Genomic DNA, 21,740 nt, shown 5'->3' on the forward strand with positions numbered 1-21,740 from the left:
TCTTACTCGTATGCATATACAACTGCATGAGTGCGTTCGTAAAATGTTTTTACTATAAATGTCCTTTTAAGGACATCTGAAAATGATAAAAGAACTAAAATCATGAGACTCAAAATTTACCTTTAGTTCACTTAAAACTCTTCTGCTCCATTGATTCTTTATCCATCAAATGAATATAATTTACTCCAATACCATCATCAGTTTCATCAAAGTGGAGGGAAAAATTGGCAGCACTCCGAAAAAAATTTTTTAATTCCGTCCAAACATATAATCATTAAAATCTTCATACTCCCTTTGTGCATGATAAATTGTCAAGTAAGACTCAATAACGTAACATTAATTCAAATGACTTCAATTTTTTCTGTAATCTTCAGAAGGTGGGAGAACTATCATGTAGAGTATCTCACCACCCCTCTCCCTACCATTCCTAATCATTCAAGAAAAAGTGTGATCTAGGAAATGGGTTAGTAGACTATAGGTGGTATTATTATGTATAATTGGTTAAAGCACCATGCTAATAAAGTCAGGGTCCTAGGATTAATCTCTGCAAAAGCCAGTAAGTTTCTATTTGTCCCAAGGACCCAAACTGCACTCCTAGCTGCAGACAGCTTTCTTACAATGTGTCCCACTGGTCACAAAATAGGGAGGGGGGACTGGCAAGGAGGTAAATGGATGAAAACAAATCTTCATTAACGGGAAAAAAAAAAAAATTCCCATGTATGATGATAACTGAATCTTATCTACAAAGAAAAAAAATCATATATGTTCTTATGCCCTTATTCTTGGCTCTATGTTAAGTTTATCTCAAGTCTAAAATACTGGGTGACTAACACTTGACTCCTTAGAACTGCCTAATAAATAATGTTCTACACAAAGCTACAGTAAAGGCCCTGCTGTTAACCAATTTGTGTAACAAACTGTTCATTCCACATAGACATCCTTTTTCTCTTTTTAATATTGATCTTTCCACAGTTTTAAAATATTTTCCATTAGTTATTTGGTTCAGAATATTGTGAAAAATTCAGCTAGGAAATTATTCATAAAACTGTATTCTGATTTTATTTTTCAAACAGCCAGTGTCCACATTTAAAATGCAGAATTTGCAAATATAAATTATCTAATAATTCAATTAAAAATAAAACAAAAACAACTTCCTTTAGTATCATAATACATAAAATGGTATTATAAACTCCAAATGGCAAGGTTAACTACATGACAATGCCAGAAGCTGTGAAACTCATTAAACCTCTAAATGAATAGGTCAGTTTAAAGAACATTTCTGTGTTCCATGATTATGCATGAAACAAACTTTCATTGTATTATAAAGGCTCAGCAATTCATTCAGCATAACATGGGGTCAAGCAAAATTTTATTTTTACAATGACAATAAAAAACGCATTTAAACAACAACAAAAAATCCTCCCAATTGTTTAAAAACAATTCTGTTTGGAGGGTAAAATGTATTTTAAAATATACTGACTGAATTTCAATTGCCAGGCTGCTGACTACCAATGTGAAAGTTTGTATTTAAAAATATCACAAATATCTTTTCATTTGACAGTGAAAATTTCAATGTGATAAGTTTCATTGCAAAGCAATTTTCACCTGAGTACTTTGAAATTTAGTGCTCATATATTTGAAGGGGAGGTGGGGAAGGAAAAGACCCACTTGTGTCAGATACTGAGTTTGTAGTTCTTTCACAATGATTTCCCAGAGGGCTGAAGAAACATCGGCTATGACCTTTCAGGACATACATGATGCTTCCCTTTTTCCTATAAATTTGTTCTGGCATTTTATAAATTCCCAGTATCCATATTTCCACTTAGTTACCCACTCAAGCATAGCAACCCAATTCATTCAATTCTATACAACAGTGTCTATATTATGTACATGTTTAATTATCAATAGGAAATAGAAAATAAAATTTACAGTGATTGAGAAAGGGTCAGAAAATGGGATAGGAAAAGTAATACTGTATATTCAGAATATCCTATTATCCTACCAGTTTCAATGACAAGGTTTTTCCTTTATTAGTTGAAATACAAAGAAGGCATAGGGGATCCCAGGAAAATAACACTATGTATCAGAAAATTCAACGTGCTCCACCATCAGGATTTCCATTACACATTTAATTTCTTCTGTACAATTTTTAGAAACTTGTTTTTCTTTTCAAAATCATCAGATTTCCAGGTTAAATTCAGCACTACACAGTATGCCCTTGAAGTAAGATGAGGTTACCTGCTTTATTTGGATAACAAGTTCCCTTCCAGACAGCATTAAAATAAAGACAAGTAAGACTACACAGATAAAATCCAGTATAATTCAAATCCAACAATGAAAAATTTCCCCCATATTGTTGCAAAATTCTTTCTACTGAAATGCTCTGCTACAATAATAAAAAGCATACATTACATATAAAAGATACCAGTGTACTAAAAAGTGACAGAAGTGGACTAGCAAATCCTTCAAAGCACATTATATAAATGACTAGCATTTAAAAACATTTTTCCTATAAAATGTAGGTCATATACATTTATAAATTGGCGGTTTTATTTCTAAAGCAGTGATGTGTGTGTTCAAATAGTTAACTGTTCTGTACAGTATAATATCTACTCAAATCAAACTACAATAGGTTTGTCTTTCTTTGTATTGAAGTTGAATAAATTCATCTGATCAGCTGAGAAATCAAGGTTGAAAAATAAGTATCTAAAAATCAAAGTAGAAAGTTTAGAATTATTGAAATGTAGCTATGAAATATGAAGAGAACTATTTCACAATGGAGCTGAAGTCACCTCAAAACTTATGGGCTTGAATCTAAAACAGAAACAAATATTAAAATCCAAAGCAAACCACAAAGTTAGGTAGCAGTACAGAAGCAGGCAAAAAAACACACCCCCTTCCTTCAGTGTGATGGGCACTAAGTTTTGCAGTCTTCCTCCATCTTGCAGAAGGGTGGTAAGGCCATTCAATGCTTAGTGAAAGTGAGTACAGATGAAGGCAGATTTAGCCTGTCTCCCCTGCAACTTCAATTATGCTGTGTAAACAGTGTTACGTTCCAATAGGAGGAACAATGGAATTTGCTTATAAAAACTGATTAAAGATAATCATTATTAAATGAAATAAAGATAATTAATAACTCTGAAATGTTTTTAGAACTTTCCTGATGCTACTTGTAAAGTTAGCACTGCTATGTATTATTGCTTACATACAGTACAACATCATATGCCTTCTAACATAAAGCAGTACTGTGATTTGTTTGTACATATTTACAGATTCTTAAAAACAAGCTGTAAAAACATTACATACTTTCAGACAATACAAATTAGCACATTGGTACTCACTTCAAAACAAATGGAATGCATAACATTAATAAACATCATAAAGGAAGACTCACATAAAAGTCCTTGATTGTCAAGACACGTTTATATATAAACTCTAACTGTGCAGAATTAAAGATTCAATCATAGGTACATCCTTATTTGATGAACCATATTTACAGCATGGTATTGCATAAAAAAATAAAATAATGTTTACAGGGTTTTACTTTTTTATCCATTGGATTAAAGAAAGCAACAAACACAACAAGAAATGTTTGTCTGCTTTAGTTTCCTACCAAAGTTTAAGTGAAAAAGGAAACATACGTTTTTTTATTTGCAGAATATAGCAAAAACAACTGGAAAATTATTTCCCTGAAATAAAGCAATTTGAAACGGAAAATGTTTAAATTAAATTGCAGAGTCAAAAAGTTTCTCATTGATTATAATAGTGCTTCTTCAAGTAAATATACTGTGAAAAAACGAGTTCTAGTTTAAAATGTTCTAAGTCTAAGAAATGTAGTTTTACAGTAATGCCTACTTTTAAGTTTCCCGGCTTTTTTTTTTTTTTTTTTTTTAACAGCCCTTTAGAAACCCAAATTAATAAAATGAAAGAAGTGGCAAAAGATCTAACCTAGCTGGCACTTTGCAAGTTTCTCTGGCCTGTGGAAATGAAAGCCTACCCTGAGCACAAGGCCTCTTTTGCCTCTCAAAACGAGAAAAATTACCCAACCATGGACAGTCCTCACTCAGCCAGAGCTAAAGGGATGGATTTCTATGGTATCAACTAGAAAATCTGCAAGTAGATCCAAAAAGTTTAAGAGCCACTTCAAATATTCTGAACCAAATGAAATATGTGTGCAATAAATTTTTTAAAAAAACCACGCTTTTAGAAGATGTTCAAGAGATATTACTTCAACTAATGTGATCTGTTTCCAATCTTCAAACATGAGAACAGGTCCTAAGAAAGCACACCTCACTCACACTTTGCCAAGTTTAAGGGTGTAAGAGTATGTTTTCATAGAACAATTTGCTCACCAAGAGAAATGAAAAAAAAATTGCAAAAGGATATCCTCAATATTCTGATTTAAAGCAGCACAAAAGGCTACTTGCTTTCTCTATTAATGCCCAGATAGAAATTAAGTAACTTTCTGAACCAAAGTGGGGAAACCCAAACTGCTGAGATGTTTATCATACGATGATAATACAAGGTAACTCTGGTAGGCATGTAGAATTTCACAGTAAGAGAGCGATGACTATACTTAAAAAGTGGTAAGTCAGTAAATTATGCCAAAGTATCATTTATCTCAAAATATGCTTATAATGTGGTAGAAAAGTCTGCCATTATGTAGATGCAAAGAAATGTGGTGAACACAGGAATGCAACACCTGAACTGCTTGCATGACTGCCACTTTCAAAGGCCTTCCCTCCTTGACTTACTGCTCAGCAGTAGAGCCACATTCTAAAAACTGTGCTGGTGATGTTAACACAAACAAAAAACCTTATTCTGTACCAAGTTCTCAACAGAACAGAAATTCTAACCAGGCTCAAAACAAAAACAAACAAACAAAATAAATGCCTACCATCATCCAATAGTAGTATGAGAAAAACAAAAACGCCTATACCTAGGGAGAGCACAGTTCCATTGTTAACATCTCGCCTGAATGAAGCCTTCTTGAGGTTGTAATGTGCAACGCAAGACACACCATTCTTAAGAGTCAGTAATGGCAGAACTTCAATATCTACTTCAAAGAAGTCTAAAATTCTTGAAAAATTTGGCAGCAAAGAAAGCTGTCAAATGGGAAAACATTTCAAGCAAAGTTTAACAACCAAAGTGTAGAGGAAACCCATATTAAACATAATTTATATTCCTTATCATAAAAACACCATATATTCAAAATAAATGCAAAAGATGTTAAGGGTAGATATTTCTTTGTTCCCTTTCTTTATGAGAACAGTCTTGGGATAACATTAAATAAAAGAAAAAAATAATTTAAATGTATAACATTCTATACTGAAACAAAGACTGCAGATCTATAAGGCCAATACAAAAGTTAAAATGGAAATTAACATAAAGTTGCATCTTCCAAGGGTTTTAATTTTAGATTATCACTGGTGCTATATCAGTACGTGTGCATTGTGACAAAGATGGTGGAAATTTAAAATAAAAAACCAAAAAGTTGGAAGAAATTAAACAGGATAATAAAATGTTACTTTCCAAAAATTAAAACTGTCCAATGTGTAACTCAAACCATCATTCTTTAGAAAAGTATATATATAATATGTATATATATAAAAGCACTATTTATTGTACCATGCTGTATTATTTTAAGACAAAGAATTAAAAAAAAAAACATTCGTGGTATAAGGATAAAGTCTGTAGTTTATTTAGATTTTGAAATGCAACAAAAAGTTTCCGATCACTCATCTAGCTGAAAAAGAAACTGTAGTTACTAGAATTAGTAAACACTCTTGGTTTGTAAAATTGTAATGAGCAGTGTTCATTAAAAAGTAACTCAAGATAAAATAAGCAATTAAAATGCCCATTTCTTTAGTTTCTCTGGATACTGTTTAATTATCCAATCTATCAAGATTCTAGAAAGAGAAGGATTAAACCAGGTTTTACAGTTCCAAAGGTATCCAATTTCCTTTTATTGCCAAAAATTAAAATTTTCAATTATGAGATGATTATGACACAACCATATCAAACCTAAAAATCTAAATTTTTTTTTTTACTTTGAGAAATCAAAAATACCAAATAGATTCTAAGTGCTCTATGTTAACTGAAGTGTATATGTAAAGTAAAATACAATTAAGCTTTAAAATGTGGAATATACATTTTGTATAAGCATTATGTTCTTGGGAATGTAATCTACAGAATATCTTTTTACTAAAACTTCAAAACCTTGATACTTGCACATGAAAAATCATAAAAAATATCTAGGTACAACTGTACAAAGAAACTGACACCAATATGCATACTTCCATACAGAAGTGAATGCTTCAACAGTTATGTATTTTGGTAAAAGTTTTGAAAGTATGCATATTTTTAAAGTAATTAGGCTTTTAAATAGTGGAGTCTTAGACTATCAGATTTTTATTACTTTTTTCTCAAAAAAAAAACATGTCAATATAATGCAAAATGAAAATCAAGGGTATATGGCATATCATTCTTTTTAAAAGGTGGTTTCCTTTTTTCCCCCTATAGGACACACTAATTTATTTAAGCCATAATCTCTTGACATTTAAACTTTTAAGTTCACTCTGTCTATACTCAGATTCCCTGCTGAAGTGCCATGACTATGCTGAAAAACTTAGAAACAGTATGAGTAAATTTCACACAATTACTAATCTCCTAAAAATGTACAATATTATCAGTTAGGAAACAATTGTGCGAAAGTCTTTTTTTTTTTTCCTTTTAAACTTGGTGTAGGTGGAATAGCAAGTTTCTGATCTAAAACAAGTAATGCATTGCTTCTATAAAGGTGACAACATGTAAGGCAGTTCAAAGAATGCTGACTAACCAAACAAAATGCAGTTATTGGATTATCTTGCTATTCATATCAGCTTAACTTGTTTTAACGCATTGCTCTTAAATCTGTACAGCACTCCATTTTACACAGAGTAACCCCACTCTCGATTAATCTGTTCTAAAGTGCCAGTATTATTTACACATTTTTTTTAGCCAAAAGTCTGGCCAGTTGTGGCATCAGGTGAGGATGTCATCCCAGCTCTATTATCATTTACATTCACCAAGGGAAATTCTGGAAATTCAGCACTTGTCCCTGGTCCCCGAAGGTTCACCTGTCCATTGGCAGTGCTAAACTGAGTAGCTATTCCAGCTCTGGATCCATGATATGGAGCACGGAAGGGTTGTTCAAAAGAGCTCATTTGGTAAGCTTGGTGGACAGGCTGAGCCTCAGCTTTCTTCTGAGAAGTCACTTGATCCAAAAAGTCCTGTGTTGATGTGGCAGAAGCATGGTTGGTCTCATCACCTGAAAAGGGAAATGAGTGCTGTGAATCACCAACTATTAGTCCAAAGTGGGACTTATCTGGAGTTGTTCTTAGTGGAGAATTCATTCCTGATCGAAAGCTATTGATGGGCATGGCTGCATAGACTTGCTTGTCTATGGAAGAGAACGCTGGCTGATTTGGAAGGGTCTGGTTATCGGTCACAAAGTTAAGGCTCGGGCTATTCAAATAGGCATCATTTTGGCTAGTTCTGTCCAAAGCCTGCTGCAGAAACTTTGAGTATTCCTGCAGCATGTTGGCTTTATCTGACGAGGATGCTTGGGAGCTTGATCCAACATTCTCCGACTGAGTAACCTCAGGTACTTCGGAAGAATTTATTGATATGCTAGAAGTCACCTCAGTGTCCGCAACACTGAACGATATCTCATGTTGTCCATTAGCTTTATGAGAATAATGATCCAACAGAGTCTGCAGTACCTCATCTGGAATAACATTTTTGTCATGATTACTTTTTATCTCCACATTCAGTGCCTGTGAATCTAATATGGATGCTGTGGTACTCTCATCAATGACACTCGCCACAGCTGCCTGTGTTACAGAAGGCTGAGAAGCTATGGTACCCACATTCAGCGCATACTCCCTACTATTGTTACTTGCTGCCTGAAGATATCGCTTCTTCTTCAAAAACTGCATGGCATCATCGTAATTAGTGCTACTGTGCACAGGTTTACTAGGCCCCTCTTGCAAATTGTCAACCTGGTCAATGTCAGCATTGCCTTCTGAGTCCAGTAAAGCTTGTTTGTCCACAAGTTCAAAAGCATACTTTGAAACTTTGCTCTCTTCATATGTGGATAAAGGCGAAATTGTTTGATTTTGCTCCAATGGCTGTTTCAGACTTCTCTTACTATTAATTTTTTTGAGAACCAACTTAGGTGGATGTATTTCTCCTGATGCATCTTCTAAATGCGATCCCCCAACTGAAGAATGTGGCATCTCAACAGCATACTCTGCCACCATATACTCATCTTTTACTTTAGTACTTGAAGAGTAAAGAGGCAAGTAATCATTTTTGTCTTTCTTCAGGTCAGATTTGTCCAAAGAACTCTCTTTGTCCATCCCAGATGATTTTTTCTCAGTTTTCTGCCTCTTCTTTTTTGGCAGTGAGTTGTCTTTTGGTGATGTAGAGAAGCCAGAATCTTCCTCAGATGTCAGAAGGCCACCTTTGATGGCACATCTGTTTAGTTTCTTGTCATGATTTTCATGGCACATACGTTTATGTTTCAGTACACGATCTGTTCTGGAAAAATACTGTCGAATTCAAAGTTCGGAAGTGAGTTTTTTGTTTTAGTTTGTATTTTGGTCAACCAAGAAAAGAAAAGAAAAAACGGAATTAATATAAAGATAGATATAAGCATAATAATATGAGCAACTCCAAACTAATTTGCTGAGCCAACTGTTTATTACAAATTGAATCAACAGCAGTTAGGAAGTTCTTCAAACAGTTTTAGTAGTAACATTTTCTAATTTCACTTATTAGAATTGTTTTATAATTTAATTTCAGATAGAAGAGTTTCAATGTCACTCATACCACAATAAAATGATTTTTAAAAAATATTCAAACCACATCTTACCTGTAAACAGTATTCACACTGGTAGGGTTTTTCTCCACTATGAGTTCTCTTATGCCTTTCCATATGATATTTTTGAATGAATCTCATACCACATTCATCACAGCGAAATGGTTTTTCACCTAGCACATGATACAGAAAGTTTAAAACAAAACAAATACTGTAAAATAATGAATTACTTCACCACAAGAACCTCTAAATAAATGGCTTTTGAACGTTGCCATACTTTGTTCTTTTTAAATGACCAAAGTCTCCCTTATACTAAACATATCTTCCAGTTTAATTTGTCAAGAATATCTTGCTTTGTAAAGATGGAAGAGATTGGTACACGCCATTGGAAAGAAAAGGTTGAAAGCAGGCATACTCAATTTCTCTTTTACTGTATGTGTACATAATATACTCCTTCCATAGGGACCGGAATTATTACCAGGACCTTAACAGTAATATGAACAGGGTTTCAGTAGAGTGGCTGATGTTTCTAATCCTTTTTTCAATCATACAAAAAGTATTTCAGAAAAATTTTTGAAAAAACAAAATGTTACCCATATATAGTCCAACACAATTCTTGGGTATACCTTTTTAATTCTTCATGTCTTTTCAAAGATATTTGTGGTTAAATGAAATCTGAATCCTAGGAAAATATTTTTTAAATCTAATTTATTAAAACATAAGAAGAGGGCTTCCCTGGTGGCACAGTGGTTGAGAGTCCGCCTGCCGATGCAGGGGACACGGGTTTGTGCCCCGGTCTGGGAAGATCCCGCATGCCGCAGAGCGGCTGGGCCCGTGAGCTATGGCCGCTGAGCCTGCACGTCCGGAGCCTGTGCTCTGCAACGGGAGAGGCCACAGCAGTGAGAGGCCTGCGTACCAAAAAAAAATTTTTAAAAGTCAATTGCCCAGCTTCCCTGGTGGTGCAGTAGTTGAGAGTCCGCCTGCCGATGCAGGGGACACGGGTTCGTGCCCCGGTCCGGGAAGATCCCACATGCCGCAGAGCGGCTGGGCCCGTGAGTCATGGCCGCTGAGCCTGCGCGTCTGGAGCCTGTGCTCCGCAACGGGAGAGGCCACAGCAGTGAGAGGCCCGAGTACCGAAAAAACAAACAAACAAAAAAACATAAGAAGAGCTTAAATTAGAGACTAAGTTTTAAAAGTAATGTTTGTTTATACTGATTCTCTTTTCCTCGACTCAAACCAGCATTTCTCATGTCCTTTCGGGAGCGAATTAAATTGAGGGCTGTTAAGTGGGCACATGACCCCCATACCACCCCCAGTTTTTTTTTTTTTAATCACATAAGGACTTCTCAGCTTTAATGAACCACAACTAAGAAGATCTAAAATAGCTTTTAATGATAAAGCCACAGCCTAAGTAAATAGAAGGGTGTGACAAGAAGTTATCTTAAATAATGCTTGTTTGGGAAACCACTGTTTCTACCTCTCATACAGTCAGCAAAACTTTAAACTTTACTAATACTTCTCCTCTACCCATAAAAATATAAGACATGTTACTTGTCCTCAAAGAGTTTATGACATAATTGGGAAAACAAGAAAGAAACAACTAACAGAACTATATCCAGCTCTGGTTTACCTTTATAACTTTATAACCCACTAGTTATCTTCTTAACATTTCTCCAGCCAAATCGAAGAACCTACCATCTCATGCTTTCCTACTTCTGCCTTGATTCACGCAGCTCCCTCAGTCCACCTCTGTGTGTTCAGGTACTACACTCCCCTCAAGGCCCAGCCCATCTCCTCTGGGATACTTTGCCCTATTCCCCTAGAGGAAAGGCATCTTTATCTTCTTTAACTTTCCAGAGAACTTCAGCTGTACCTCTCCAAAGGCACTCATTACTTTCATTCCAATAATTATTTTGTACGAATCTATTCTTTTAACTAAATTACATTCCTTTAGGTCAGAATCTGGGCCTAAATTATCTTTATGTAGCTCAAAACACTTCGGGCAACTTTTAAGGGCCACATGAATGGCATAAAGGATTATTACAGTGGATTATAATTGGAAAAAATGTTATTATGAGCTGGTATGATCTGGGAAAGCTTCTTGTGTTAGAATCTAAGCTGAGTAGCCCTTTAAGGGATTGTGTGTATGAGATTAAAGCCAAGGAAAGAAAATTTAGTGAGGAATAACAGAGCAACTAAGGGTTGAGATACTATAAAATATACTGGAGAACTGGTACCTAAAAAGACAATTTAATTTGGCAACAAATAAATTATTCGAAACTTTCAAGAACTGCAACTTCTGTAATTGCTATGGAGTTATCAAATTTTAGGGCCGAAGGGACTTTGAAATGGCTTCAAACTCTGCTTTTGGGGGCTCCACAGAGGCCTGCAAAGGATCATCCTGGTGTGGCAAATGGCTCTAAGGTTGCCACCCAAAATTCAGGACAGAACAGCTCCACTTCTGTACACAGGGAGTCTGAGTAAGGACTCCAGAGTTCAAAGGCTAGAATGGAGACCTAATACAACTAATCTTGACCAATTTACTTATTTTTACAAAAAAGAAAGTCCAGAAAAATTAAGATACTTGTCCAAGGGGTTAGTAAGTGGATAACTAATGAAGCAACAAAAGCTGGAAGAGAAGACCACTTATTTAGGAAGTTTGAAAGTGAAAGAAATGAGAAAAAGGAGGTGAGAAGTAATAGGAGGCAATCCATTCGAGATTAAGGATTGGTAAGGGTGGGAAACTGAACTAAAATGGAATATTATGGTGAATAATCGAAATAACAAGATCCCAGAAGAACTAGGATGAAAAGGGAAGGAGAGTACAAGTATTATTTTAAAAAGAAGTTTAAGAATAGGTGCATATTTTGAAATAAAGACTGTATATGATAGAGCTCATTAAGATCAGAATTTAAAGTCATTCTTCAAAAGTGAGAGAGGATAAAAGAGAAAATTAGTGAACTTATTAGAATTCAATTAATTCTACATGATATTCATGAACTGGAAGACTTTAATGTTAAAAATGATAATACACCCCACATTGGTCAAAGCAGAAGCTGACAACCTGATCCTAAAATTCATATGGAAATGCAAGGGATCCATAACAGCTAAAGCAATCTTGAAAAAGAAGTACTACGTAGGCAGACTCAGACTTCCCAACTTCAAAACTTACAATCAAGCTACAGTAGTAAGATAGTGTGGTAATGGCATAAGGATAGACATACATATCAAGGAATAGAATTGAGAGTCTAGAAACAAACCTTTACATTTATAGTCGACTGACTTCAGTGGGGAAAAAACAGTCTTTTCAACAATGACACTGGGACAATTTGATACCCATATGCAAAAGAATGGGGTTGGACCCCAACCTCACACTGTATACAAAAATTAACTCAAAATGGATCATAGGCCTAAATGTGGGAACTAAAACTGTAAAACTCTTGGAAGAAAATATAGGAATAAATCTTGACTTTGGGTTAGGCAATGATTTCTTAGATACACCACCAAAAGCACAAGCAAACGAACAAAAAATAAATAAAATATACCTCATCAAAATTAAAAACTTTTGTGCTTCAAAGGACACTATCAAGAAAGTAAAAAGACAAATGCTGTAGTAGCTGCTGTGGGAAACAGTTTGGCAATTCCTCAAAATGTTAAACTTAGAATTACCATACAAGCCAACTGTTATACTCCTAGGTATATACCCTAAAGAACTGCAAACAGGGATTCACTCAGAGATTTGTATACCAATGCTCACAGCAGCATTATTCACAACAACCAAAATATGGAAGCAACCCAAGTGTTGAATGGATAAACAAAATGTGATATATACAGACAATGGAATATTTTTCAGCCATAAAAAGGAATGAAATTCTGATGTATGATACAACATGGATGAACCTTGAATAAATTATGCTAAGTGAAAGAAACCAGGCACAAAAAGGACAAATACTTCGTGATTCCATTTATATGAAATACCTAGAGTAGGCGAATTCACAGGGATAGAAAGTAGAATAAAGGTTACCAGGGACTGGCAGAGGAAGGAAAAGGGAGTTACTGCTTAATGGTTACAGGTTTTTGTTTGTGTATAATTTTGTTACACAATATTATAAAGGTACTTCACTACACTACATTGTATGCTTGAAAATGATTAAATGATAAACTTCAAGTTATGGTTTTTTTTTAAAAAGGTGAAAAGACAATCCATGGAATGGGAAAAAATATTTGCAAATCATATGTCTGATAAGGGATGTATATCCAGTATGCTAAAAAAAAACCTCTTACAACTCAACAATAAAAAGACAAATAAAACTAATTTAATAACAGGTAATGGATCTGAATGAACATTTCTCCAAAGAATATATACAAATAGCCAATAAGTACATGAAAAGATGCTGAACATCACTACTCATTAGGGAAATGCAAATCAGTATCACGAGAAACCACTTCACACCCAATAGGACAGTTAAAACAGAAAGGACAGTAAGAAGGGGTTAGCATGGATGCAGAGAAACTGGAACCCTCACACTTGGGTGGTAGGATTATAAAGTGGTACAGCTGCTTTGGAAAACAATTTTGCAGATCCTTAGAATGTTAAACATAAGAGTTACCATATGACTCGGCAATTCCACTCCAAAGCATATACCCAAGAGTACTGAAAACGTTATTTCCACACAAAAACAAATATTCCTAACAGCATTATTCATAAAAGCCAAAAAGTAAAAACCACTCAAATGTCCCTGAACTAATGAATGAATAAACAAAATATGGTATTTTCACACATGGAATATTATTTAGCTATAAAAAGTAATAGAAGTACATGCTACAACATGAATGAACCTTTAAAACATTATGCTAAGTGAAAGGAACTAGACAAAAAAGACCACCTACTGTATGATTCCATTCATAAGAAATGTCCAGAACAGGGAAATCCATAGACAGAAAGGAGAGTAAAGATTGCCTAGTGCTGGGAGGAAGGGGTGCAGGATTTCAGAATGGTGAAAGTTATTCTAAAAATTAGACTGTGGTGATAGCTGTGCAACTCTGTGAATATACCATAAACTATTGAATTGTACACTTTAAAGGGGTGGGTTTTTTGATATTGTCAATTACATCTCAATAAAGTTGCAACTTTAATAATGCATGATAACACAACTGACACCACGTAAAGTGAATGAGAAATGATTTCTTCCCACAAGGAGCTAGCAATTAAATTCAAAATAAATTAAATGGAGAAAAATCGTGCTTAAATTATTTGCTACATATTAGTAGAAGATCAAGAATTAAAAGCTTATTTAACCAGAAGCAACATTAAGAAATTTACTTTAAAAAAAAAAAAAGAAATTTACTTTAACAAACATTAATGCCTTAAAAGCAATTTGTAAAAATGTTCCTTTGCTGCTTAAAACAAAACACTTTCCCAGTCCCCTAAATAGAACAATTATGACAGCTAAGTCAGCCAGAAATGAATGTAAACACAAATTCATCTTCTGTAGTCATTTATTTTTTGATTACCCACTTTTGTTATCTTTATTTCTTAATCCTTTGTTTTTTGTTCTGCTTTAGTATTTATTTTCCTTTTTTACTCTACCATCTTTCTTTGTATCTTCTTCTCCCTCTCCCATTTTTTTCCCTCTTCTTCTCTCTCTCCCTTTTTAACTAGCCATTCCAGAATAAAACTTTTTAAGTTTTGCCGTTTAAGGATCCTTGTTTGTTTATGGATTAGCTCACATACTTAAATGATTCCCCCCCCCCCAAATCAAAACAATATAGAGAAATATACAGGAAAAAGTCTTCCTCTTATCTTTGCCCCTCCATAGGTAACTACATTTATTTGTTTGGGTCTGTTTCTTTCCAGAGTTTCTTGACACAGGCATAAGCAAAAGTAAGTACATATTCTTTTTGTAATTTTTCCCTCTTTCTTACATGAAGATAGTGTATTTTACTGTGTTCTGCATCTTTTTTTTTGATTCAGTAATTTGGAGATCTTATCAGTAGAAAAAGAGCTAGCTCATTTGTTCTGACAGCTGATATCGTTCACTGATGGATAGACATACAATTTATTTAACCAATCCCCTATTATTTCCAAACATTTCCTGTTATAAATAGTGCTGTAATATATACCCTGTCAATGCAAAGTGTGCAGGTACATCTGTAGGATAAATTCTCAAAAACAGAATTCCTGGTCAAATAATAAATATGTTTGTGATTTTGAAATACACTGCCAAAATTGCTCTCCACAGGAGATATTAATATGTACCCCGCCAGCCATGTATGAGTGACTGTTTCCCTATAACCTTGCTATATACTACTATGTTGTTAAACTTCCTGATGACTACAAATCTAATATGTGAAAAAAAAATATTTCAGTATGACGTTGACCATCTTACATGTCATTTTCTAAGAACTGTCTGCACCTATCTTTCACCTATTTTTTTTTAACTAGGTTGCTGATCTTTTTCTTGATGATTTATAAGAGCTTTATTAAAGAGACTCGTCATCTGTCTGTATTAGTTCCAGTTTTTTGTTTGTTTTTTTTTTAATAGTGGGGGTGGAGTTGTTTGGCTACTAGGGGTTTTAATTTTTACATAGATGAATTTATCAATCATTTATTTTATGAATATTAAATTTTGAGTGTTATTTAGAAAGAACATTCCTGTTCCAATCGGTCCATATTTTTAATGACACGTATGTAGTTTCATCTTTTACATTAAATCGCATACATTTGGAGTTCATCCTGAGGTAGGATGTGATGGATAAAACTGTCTTTCCACATGGCTATCCAGTTTTCCCAACATCATTTACTGCAAGGTTCATCTTTTCTTGATCACATTTTTTATCACAATCATACACTAATAAGTTCCATGGGTCTATTTCTAGACCTTCTATTCTGTTCTACGGGACTATTCATAAGCCAGAACAAACAAGTTTTAGTTATTAAGACTTTATAATATATTTCAACATTTGGTAGGACTAATCCCCCTCACTGTTCTTCTTTTGTTTTTCTCTGGTTTGTTTTGTTTGTCCACTTTCCAAATCATTTCTGAATTAGCTTAGTATCTGTGGTGGGGGGAAGGGAGAGTTGCCTGAAATGTTTATGTTAACTTATGGAAAATTGATACACTTTATGTGCTTTATGATGTTAACTCTTCTCACTGAAAAAAGTGGGGGTGGGGTTGTTTTGTGTCCTCAGTAGTGTTTTAATAATTTCCTAATATGGAATTTTCCACATTTCTTGTTGCTGATATTATAAAGAGGGTGTTTACTTCCATTAAATCTTCTACTCTGTGTGTGTACACATACAAAGCATATGGTTTTCTGCAATTTTAATGAATTTGCTGGTTTTTAGTCATTTTCAGTTGACTCTCACGGGTTTTCCAAGTTTACAATAATAGTTATTTTTAACCTATAATATTTTTCCTACTTTTGCTGGCTACTATTCTCAAATATTATGTTAAAAGTAACGGTGATAACGTGCTCTGTATCTTGTTCCCAACTCTGGTACTCTGGTATGTCTCTTGAATGGAAATGAAAATAAAATAGCTGATATATATTTCCTTAAGAAACATAAAAACACTTAAGTGAAATATCTTTAGGAGAAAATCCCGTTATTGTTTTTCCCCTTAAGGACCAGAGACCCTCTGCTGGAAAAGGAAGACAATCTATACGGCACTTGAGTGATTTTAAGGTGAACAGGAAAGACTTACATGAAAAATACCAAGGATTTTGTAAATACTGTTTACAATTTTGGAAAGCAATAACATGGTGAAGAAGAAACAATTTCAAGGTGTTCCACTAATGATAATTTTCCAATACCCAAGGAGCCTGGAGTTTCAATTCTAACGGTTATCAATGAGACCACACTTTTCCCCCACTGCAGTGTTTCTCCCTGGTAACTCTGACACTGCACACACTGAGTTGTTTACGGGTAAGAATTCTTACTTAAAATGTGGGTAATTATTAGGGCAAGTTATATAGAAGAAACTGATATGGACATAAGCTTTATGCATAAACTAGCTCAATATGACTTGATACATTAATCTCATTTTTGGTAGTTTCAACTAATCCTCTTCTTCCTTTTCAACCATTCTAATCTGGCTTCTGCACTTACTTCATCAAAACGGTTCTTGTAAATCACCTTCAGGTTATCAAATACAACCAAATGTTTTCAGTTATCTTAGATCTCTCAACAGCATTCAACTTAGGTGATCCCTTTCTTTGCCCTTGAATTCACTTTTCCCTTGACTTCTATGACATTCATACTCTTTCAACCTCTCTGACTGCTCCTTCTCGATGCTCTTTCCAGCTCACTCTCCTCCCTCCAACCATGAAATATTTTAGTTCTTCATGGCTTCCTCCTAAGCTCCCTGATTTTCTCCTTTTATATTCTTTTCTTTGGCAGAAAGGGAAACATCTATTTCCATAGCTTTATTTACTCTCTAATTTGAGCCCCAGACCACACATCCAAACTGCCTACTGAACATAACTACTGAACATAACTACTTCTATGACACTTAGGGATCTCTAATGCTTCATATCCCACACTAAACTTGTGATCTTCAACCCACAGCTTAGTCCTTATCCAGATTCCCCCTTTGTATGAATGGCATCTAGTTTTGCAAGCCAGAGGCCTGCACAGCTTTTCTATATACCCGTCTCCATATTCAACTAGTTAACATATTACTGACCTACTGATTCTACCCACTAAATACCTGTCAAATCTGCCCACTTCTTTCCACTTTCCACTGTCATCACCCAAGTTCAAGATACTATCATTCCCTGACCTAGACTACTATTTAATATCCTCCTAACAGTAGTCTCTATGGGATTCACTCTCATCTCTTTCTAATTCTACATCACAGTGAGATTTTAACATTAAGTATATCTGATCACATTGAAAGCCTACTGTTCCTAGGATTAACACACACACACACACACACACACACACACTCTCTCTCTCTCTCTCTCTCTCTCCCTCCATCCCTCCACTACCATCTGGCCCCTACCTTTTCCTCTCATACCTGATCTTTCTTCACAACCCTGCCCTTCACTTTCTGAGCTCTAGTCAAAGTGGTCTTTCAATTCCTAGTACTGTCATGCTTTTTCTCCTCCCCAGGATCATTTTCTCCTATAACTCCTCCCCAAAACCAATTCTTTGTCATGATAGTGGATCTAAAGTGCTTTACACTCAAGAAATGGTATCTACTGTTCTTAGTAATCAGAATGGAAGTGGCAGTTATTTTAATAATGAAGTCTTCATAAAATCTAGGTCAAAATATTTATATTATTTAGATATTATGACATCTAATATAATAATATATAATAAAATATTATAATATTTAGGTATTAATGGTATCTATGACAATGTTCACATGGCCTAGTAAAACATACTTGATAGTAGAAGGGATTTTCTATCTTTAATAAGTCATAAAAAAGGGAGATCAGACAAAATTTACAAGTATAATAAATACTACACTAACCAAAAAAGATCATTCATTATTATGAGAAGCACTATAAGTACTTAAGAGTACAGGTTTTAGAGCCAGACTAGCCAGGTTATAGTGCTGGTCTCAGCATTTCTTAACTGTGAGACACTGAGGATGTTATTTAAACTCTTAAGACTTGATATTCTCATCCATAAAGTGAAAATATTAATAAAACATATATCAGAACCAAATGTTAAATGAGGTAACGTGTGTGAGTAACCTGTCTTTGCTTAAGAAAAAGCCTAACACATTTTAATAGCTCAATAAATATTAGCTATTAAAAATACAAATTAAGAGGTTGATGGTAAATGATTATCATTATATTAACATTGATTACAGTTAAAACCCAGTGACTGGGCTATATATCTCAAATGAAAATATCCTTAGGCTAGACAATTAATTCAGAAAAATGGGAAACAAGGAGGATTACTGAAAGAATTACATGGAAACATAATCACACACCCAGTAATTTGCTTAAAACTTTAGAGCATACAAGAAATAAGGTCACTTACTGCATGATTAAATTTATCTAACATCCTCAAAATGGCGTAATTATAAAGATGGAAAACACATTAGTGTTTGTCAGGGGTTAATCATGGAGGAGAGGGAGTAGGGGAAGTAAGGTGTGACCATAAATAGGTAGTACAAGGAAACTTTCTGTAATAAAATGAAGGTACAGTAAAATTTTAAAAATAAACAAACTAAAAAGAATATCTTTGGCATATAGGTTAGAAAGTTCATTTATCAGTCTAAGAAGAACCCATATACTATACAGGAAACTATATTTTATAGGAAATCATCTGAGACTAAACCACAACCTATGAAGTACAAATTAGGTTATTAAATAAAAACTGTGAAGTTGCCACAGTATCATGAAGACATGTCAGTTAAATCAAACTGGCAAAAACCCAAAAGGCCTTAATTAATGAAAGTAGTAATTTTTCTGGGTAGCAAATTTTTTAAACCCCACTTTTCTATAAGTATAGAGTGGTTTTCTTTCCTTAGCATGGAGGTCAGGGAGAAACTTCAATGCCTGCATTTTAAACTTTAGAAACTCTGACAAAGTAACACTGGGGTCACCACCTCCCCCCACAAAAGAAAATGAAGAAAGAGTTCTTTTATTTTTTTTCTGGGCTTCTTTTCTTTTCTTCTCTTTCTTTTCTTTGAGCTATGAAATTATACATTTACAGTGTAATCTTTTAAGTGGTTTGGTTCCCTTAGGATGAAACAGCAAATGACAAGTGGGGAACTATTTCTTGGATACCACAGATTAGGTTTTGGACCCCTGCTTTGAGACAGACAACACTGAAAATGATCAATTACCTCTAGTAAGAGCAGCATCCCAGACTCTGTTCAAATTTTTAAAGATGTGAAAGTTGGCCTAGGAATCATTTGAAGAAAAGAAAAGAAAACAAACAAAAACCAAAAAAACAAACAACACTGCCCTAATTCTGAAAATAAGTGAACTTCATTAAATTATGGCAATTTCCACATTTCATTTTTCTGTCAGCCTATACACAACTGGTGCTAACATCTAAGCATATTAACCCTAAGTAACTGATGTCCCAATGACAGCACCTAGGCATACAAGACAAAGTAATAAATTAATGGTAAACACCATCTAAATGTGGAATAACTATTTTCTATCTATTTAAAAAACTAATTCAGAATATCACACAAGTCTATCTTCCACAGATGTGGTTTTAAAATGTTTTCAAAATTAGTAAAATGGCTGGATAGATGGGTGTCAGTATATCCCCACCAAAAAGAAATTTAAGTTAGAATCTCAAAATGTAAATAGATTTAAAATAGCAGTGAGCTAAGTTAACATTATCCTGACTTGTAGACATTTTAAATTAGTCCATCTGTTTTTGAACTTTATATATAAACCCCCAATTTCCAGCTACCTCTTGAAAAAAAGTGCTCTAGAACAAAAGTTCAGCAGTTAAGACTACATTAAGCACAAAAGGGGGTTAACCAAATCACTAGACTCTATATTAAATCCCTTATATTGCATCCCGTAAAAGAAAAGAACTCGTCATCAGCTTGTCTTCATAAGAGACTGGACAAATGCATATCAGTTTTCATCCTTTTTTTTTCCCCTAAATTAACTAGGATATCAAAGGGTGAAGGACCGTTCTCTCAAAAACATACTCTGTTCAACAATAAAATCCTTCTCCTAACCAGAGCTAACTAATCAGGGCCCTTTACTTTTTGCCCACCCTTAAAACTGTCTCTACTGTTCTGTCACAATACAGTGATTTGCCTTTTTATATTACCTGCACCCTACACTTTTATTTCATGTACAATTCATTTGAGAAATACAGTGTAGATGCTCTAATTTTAACAAGGAACATAACAGAACGTATATGAAAAGAATTCAGGTAGTCTGACTCAATAATCAGTGATGATTTCAGCAGCTATCTTTTTTGAATTCAGTTGTCAGTTAAATAGCTAAAGAGAATGAACAAGCCCTACAGGTTCCAGGGACATTTATGAAGTGATCTAATCCAAGCACTCTATTTTTTAAAGTGAGACCTTAAAAATGCAGGTGAAATAGCATTTCAACCTAGAATATATATCTTATTTATGTCATTATCTTAAAATTTTATAGAGCACCTACTATGTACCAAGCACTTGCTGGGTACCCTTACATTTAAATCAACTCTATTCTTGTCAAGTAAATTATCCCCATTTGGCAAGGCTAGGAAACTTCGGCCCAAAGTCATGGAGATAATAAACCAGGCCCAGTATTGAACCCTGGTGGCCTTGTTTTTAGTACCAAATTATGTACCTCATGGTTTATCTCAGAACAATCCCAAACAGTGGACCAATAATACATCAAGTCTCACCCAGGCCTTCATCAATTCATTTCACAAGTACTAAGTGTTTGCCAGTGCTGGGAAATGACAGGAAATGTCCAGGAAAATGATAGTAGTGGAATGGCTGGAACCTAAGTTTGCTTCCTTTTTTACACTATTTGACGAATTTTCACAAATGAATACACCTTTGAAAGCATCACCATGATAATAAGAATGAATTTACCTAAAACCAGTTTCCTGTTACTCTATAATCCCTTCCTCCTGCCCCTCTATCACTCCCTTCCGCATTCTCCAGGCAAACAATTATCCGATGTCTGTCCCTATAGTTTATCTTTATTATTATTTATGTATATCTTCAAACATACACAGAAGTAGAGAAGGTAGAGTCCTCAGGTACCCATCACTCAGTTTTAATAATTATCATCACTTGGCAAATTTTATTTCAACTAATTCTTTCTTTCTTCTTTTCTTATTATCAATTAAACTTTTTACTGGAATATAACAGCTATACAGAAAAGCAAACAAATGCTCCCAACACCAGAGATCAGTTCTGCCTTAACTGCTTATTAT

General features: G+C 34.4%; 1 protein-coding gene across 4 annotated transcripts in view; it reads right to left on the reverse strand.

Annotated features, from left to right (window-relative positions):
- Positions 1–1,504: 1,504 nt before the first annotated feature.
- Positions 1,505–21,740, reverse strand: part of ZNF148 (zinc finger protein 148) — a 181,022-nt gene continuing 160,786 nt past the window's right edge. For all 4 annotated transcript variants that reach the window (XM_082839599.1, XM_082839601.1, XM_082839598.1 and 1 more), the window contains 2 exons: positions 8,918–9,036; positions 1,505–8,594 (listed from right to left, as the gene is read on the reverse strand). In XM_082839599.1, the coding sequence (XP_082695725.1) occupies positions 6,996–8,594; positions 8,918–9,036 (1,718 nt within the window). In that variant the 3' untranslated portion in view covers positions 1,505–6,995. The remainder of the gene's footprint in view (positions 8,595–8,917; positions 9,037–21,740) is intronic.

Source organism: Leucopleurus acutus, assembly GCF_964270905.1.
Source record: "Leucopleurus acutus genome assembly, chromosome: 5".
In the NCBI taxonomy this organism is placed as follows: Eukaryota; Metazoa; Chordata; class Mammalia; order Artiodactyla; family Delphinidae; genus Leucopleurus; species Leucopleurus acutus.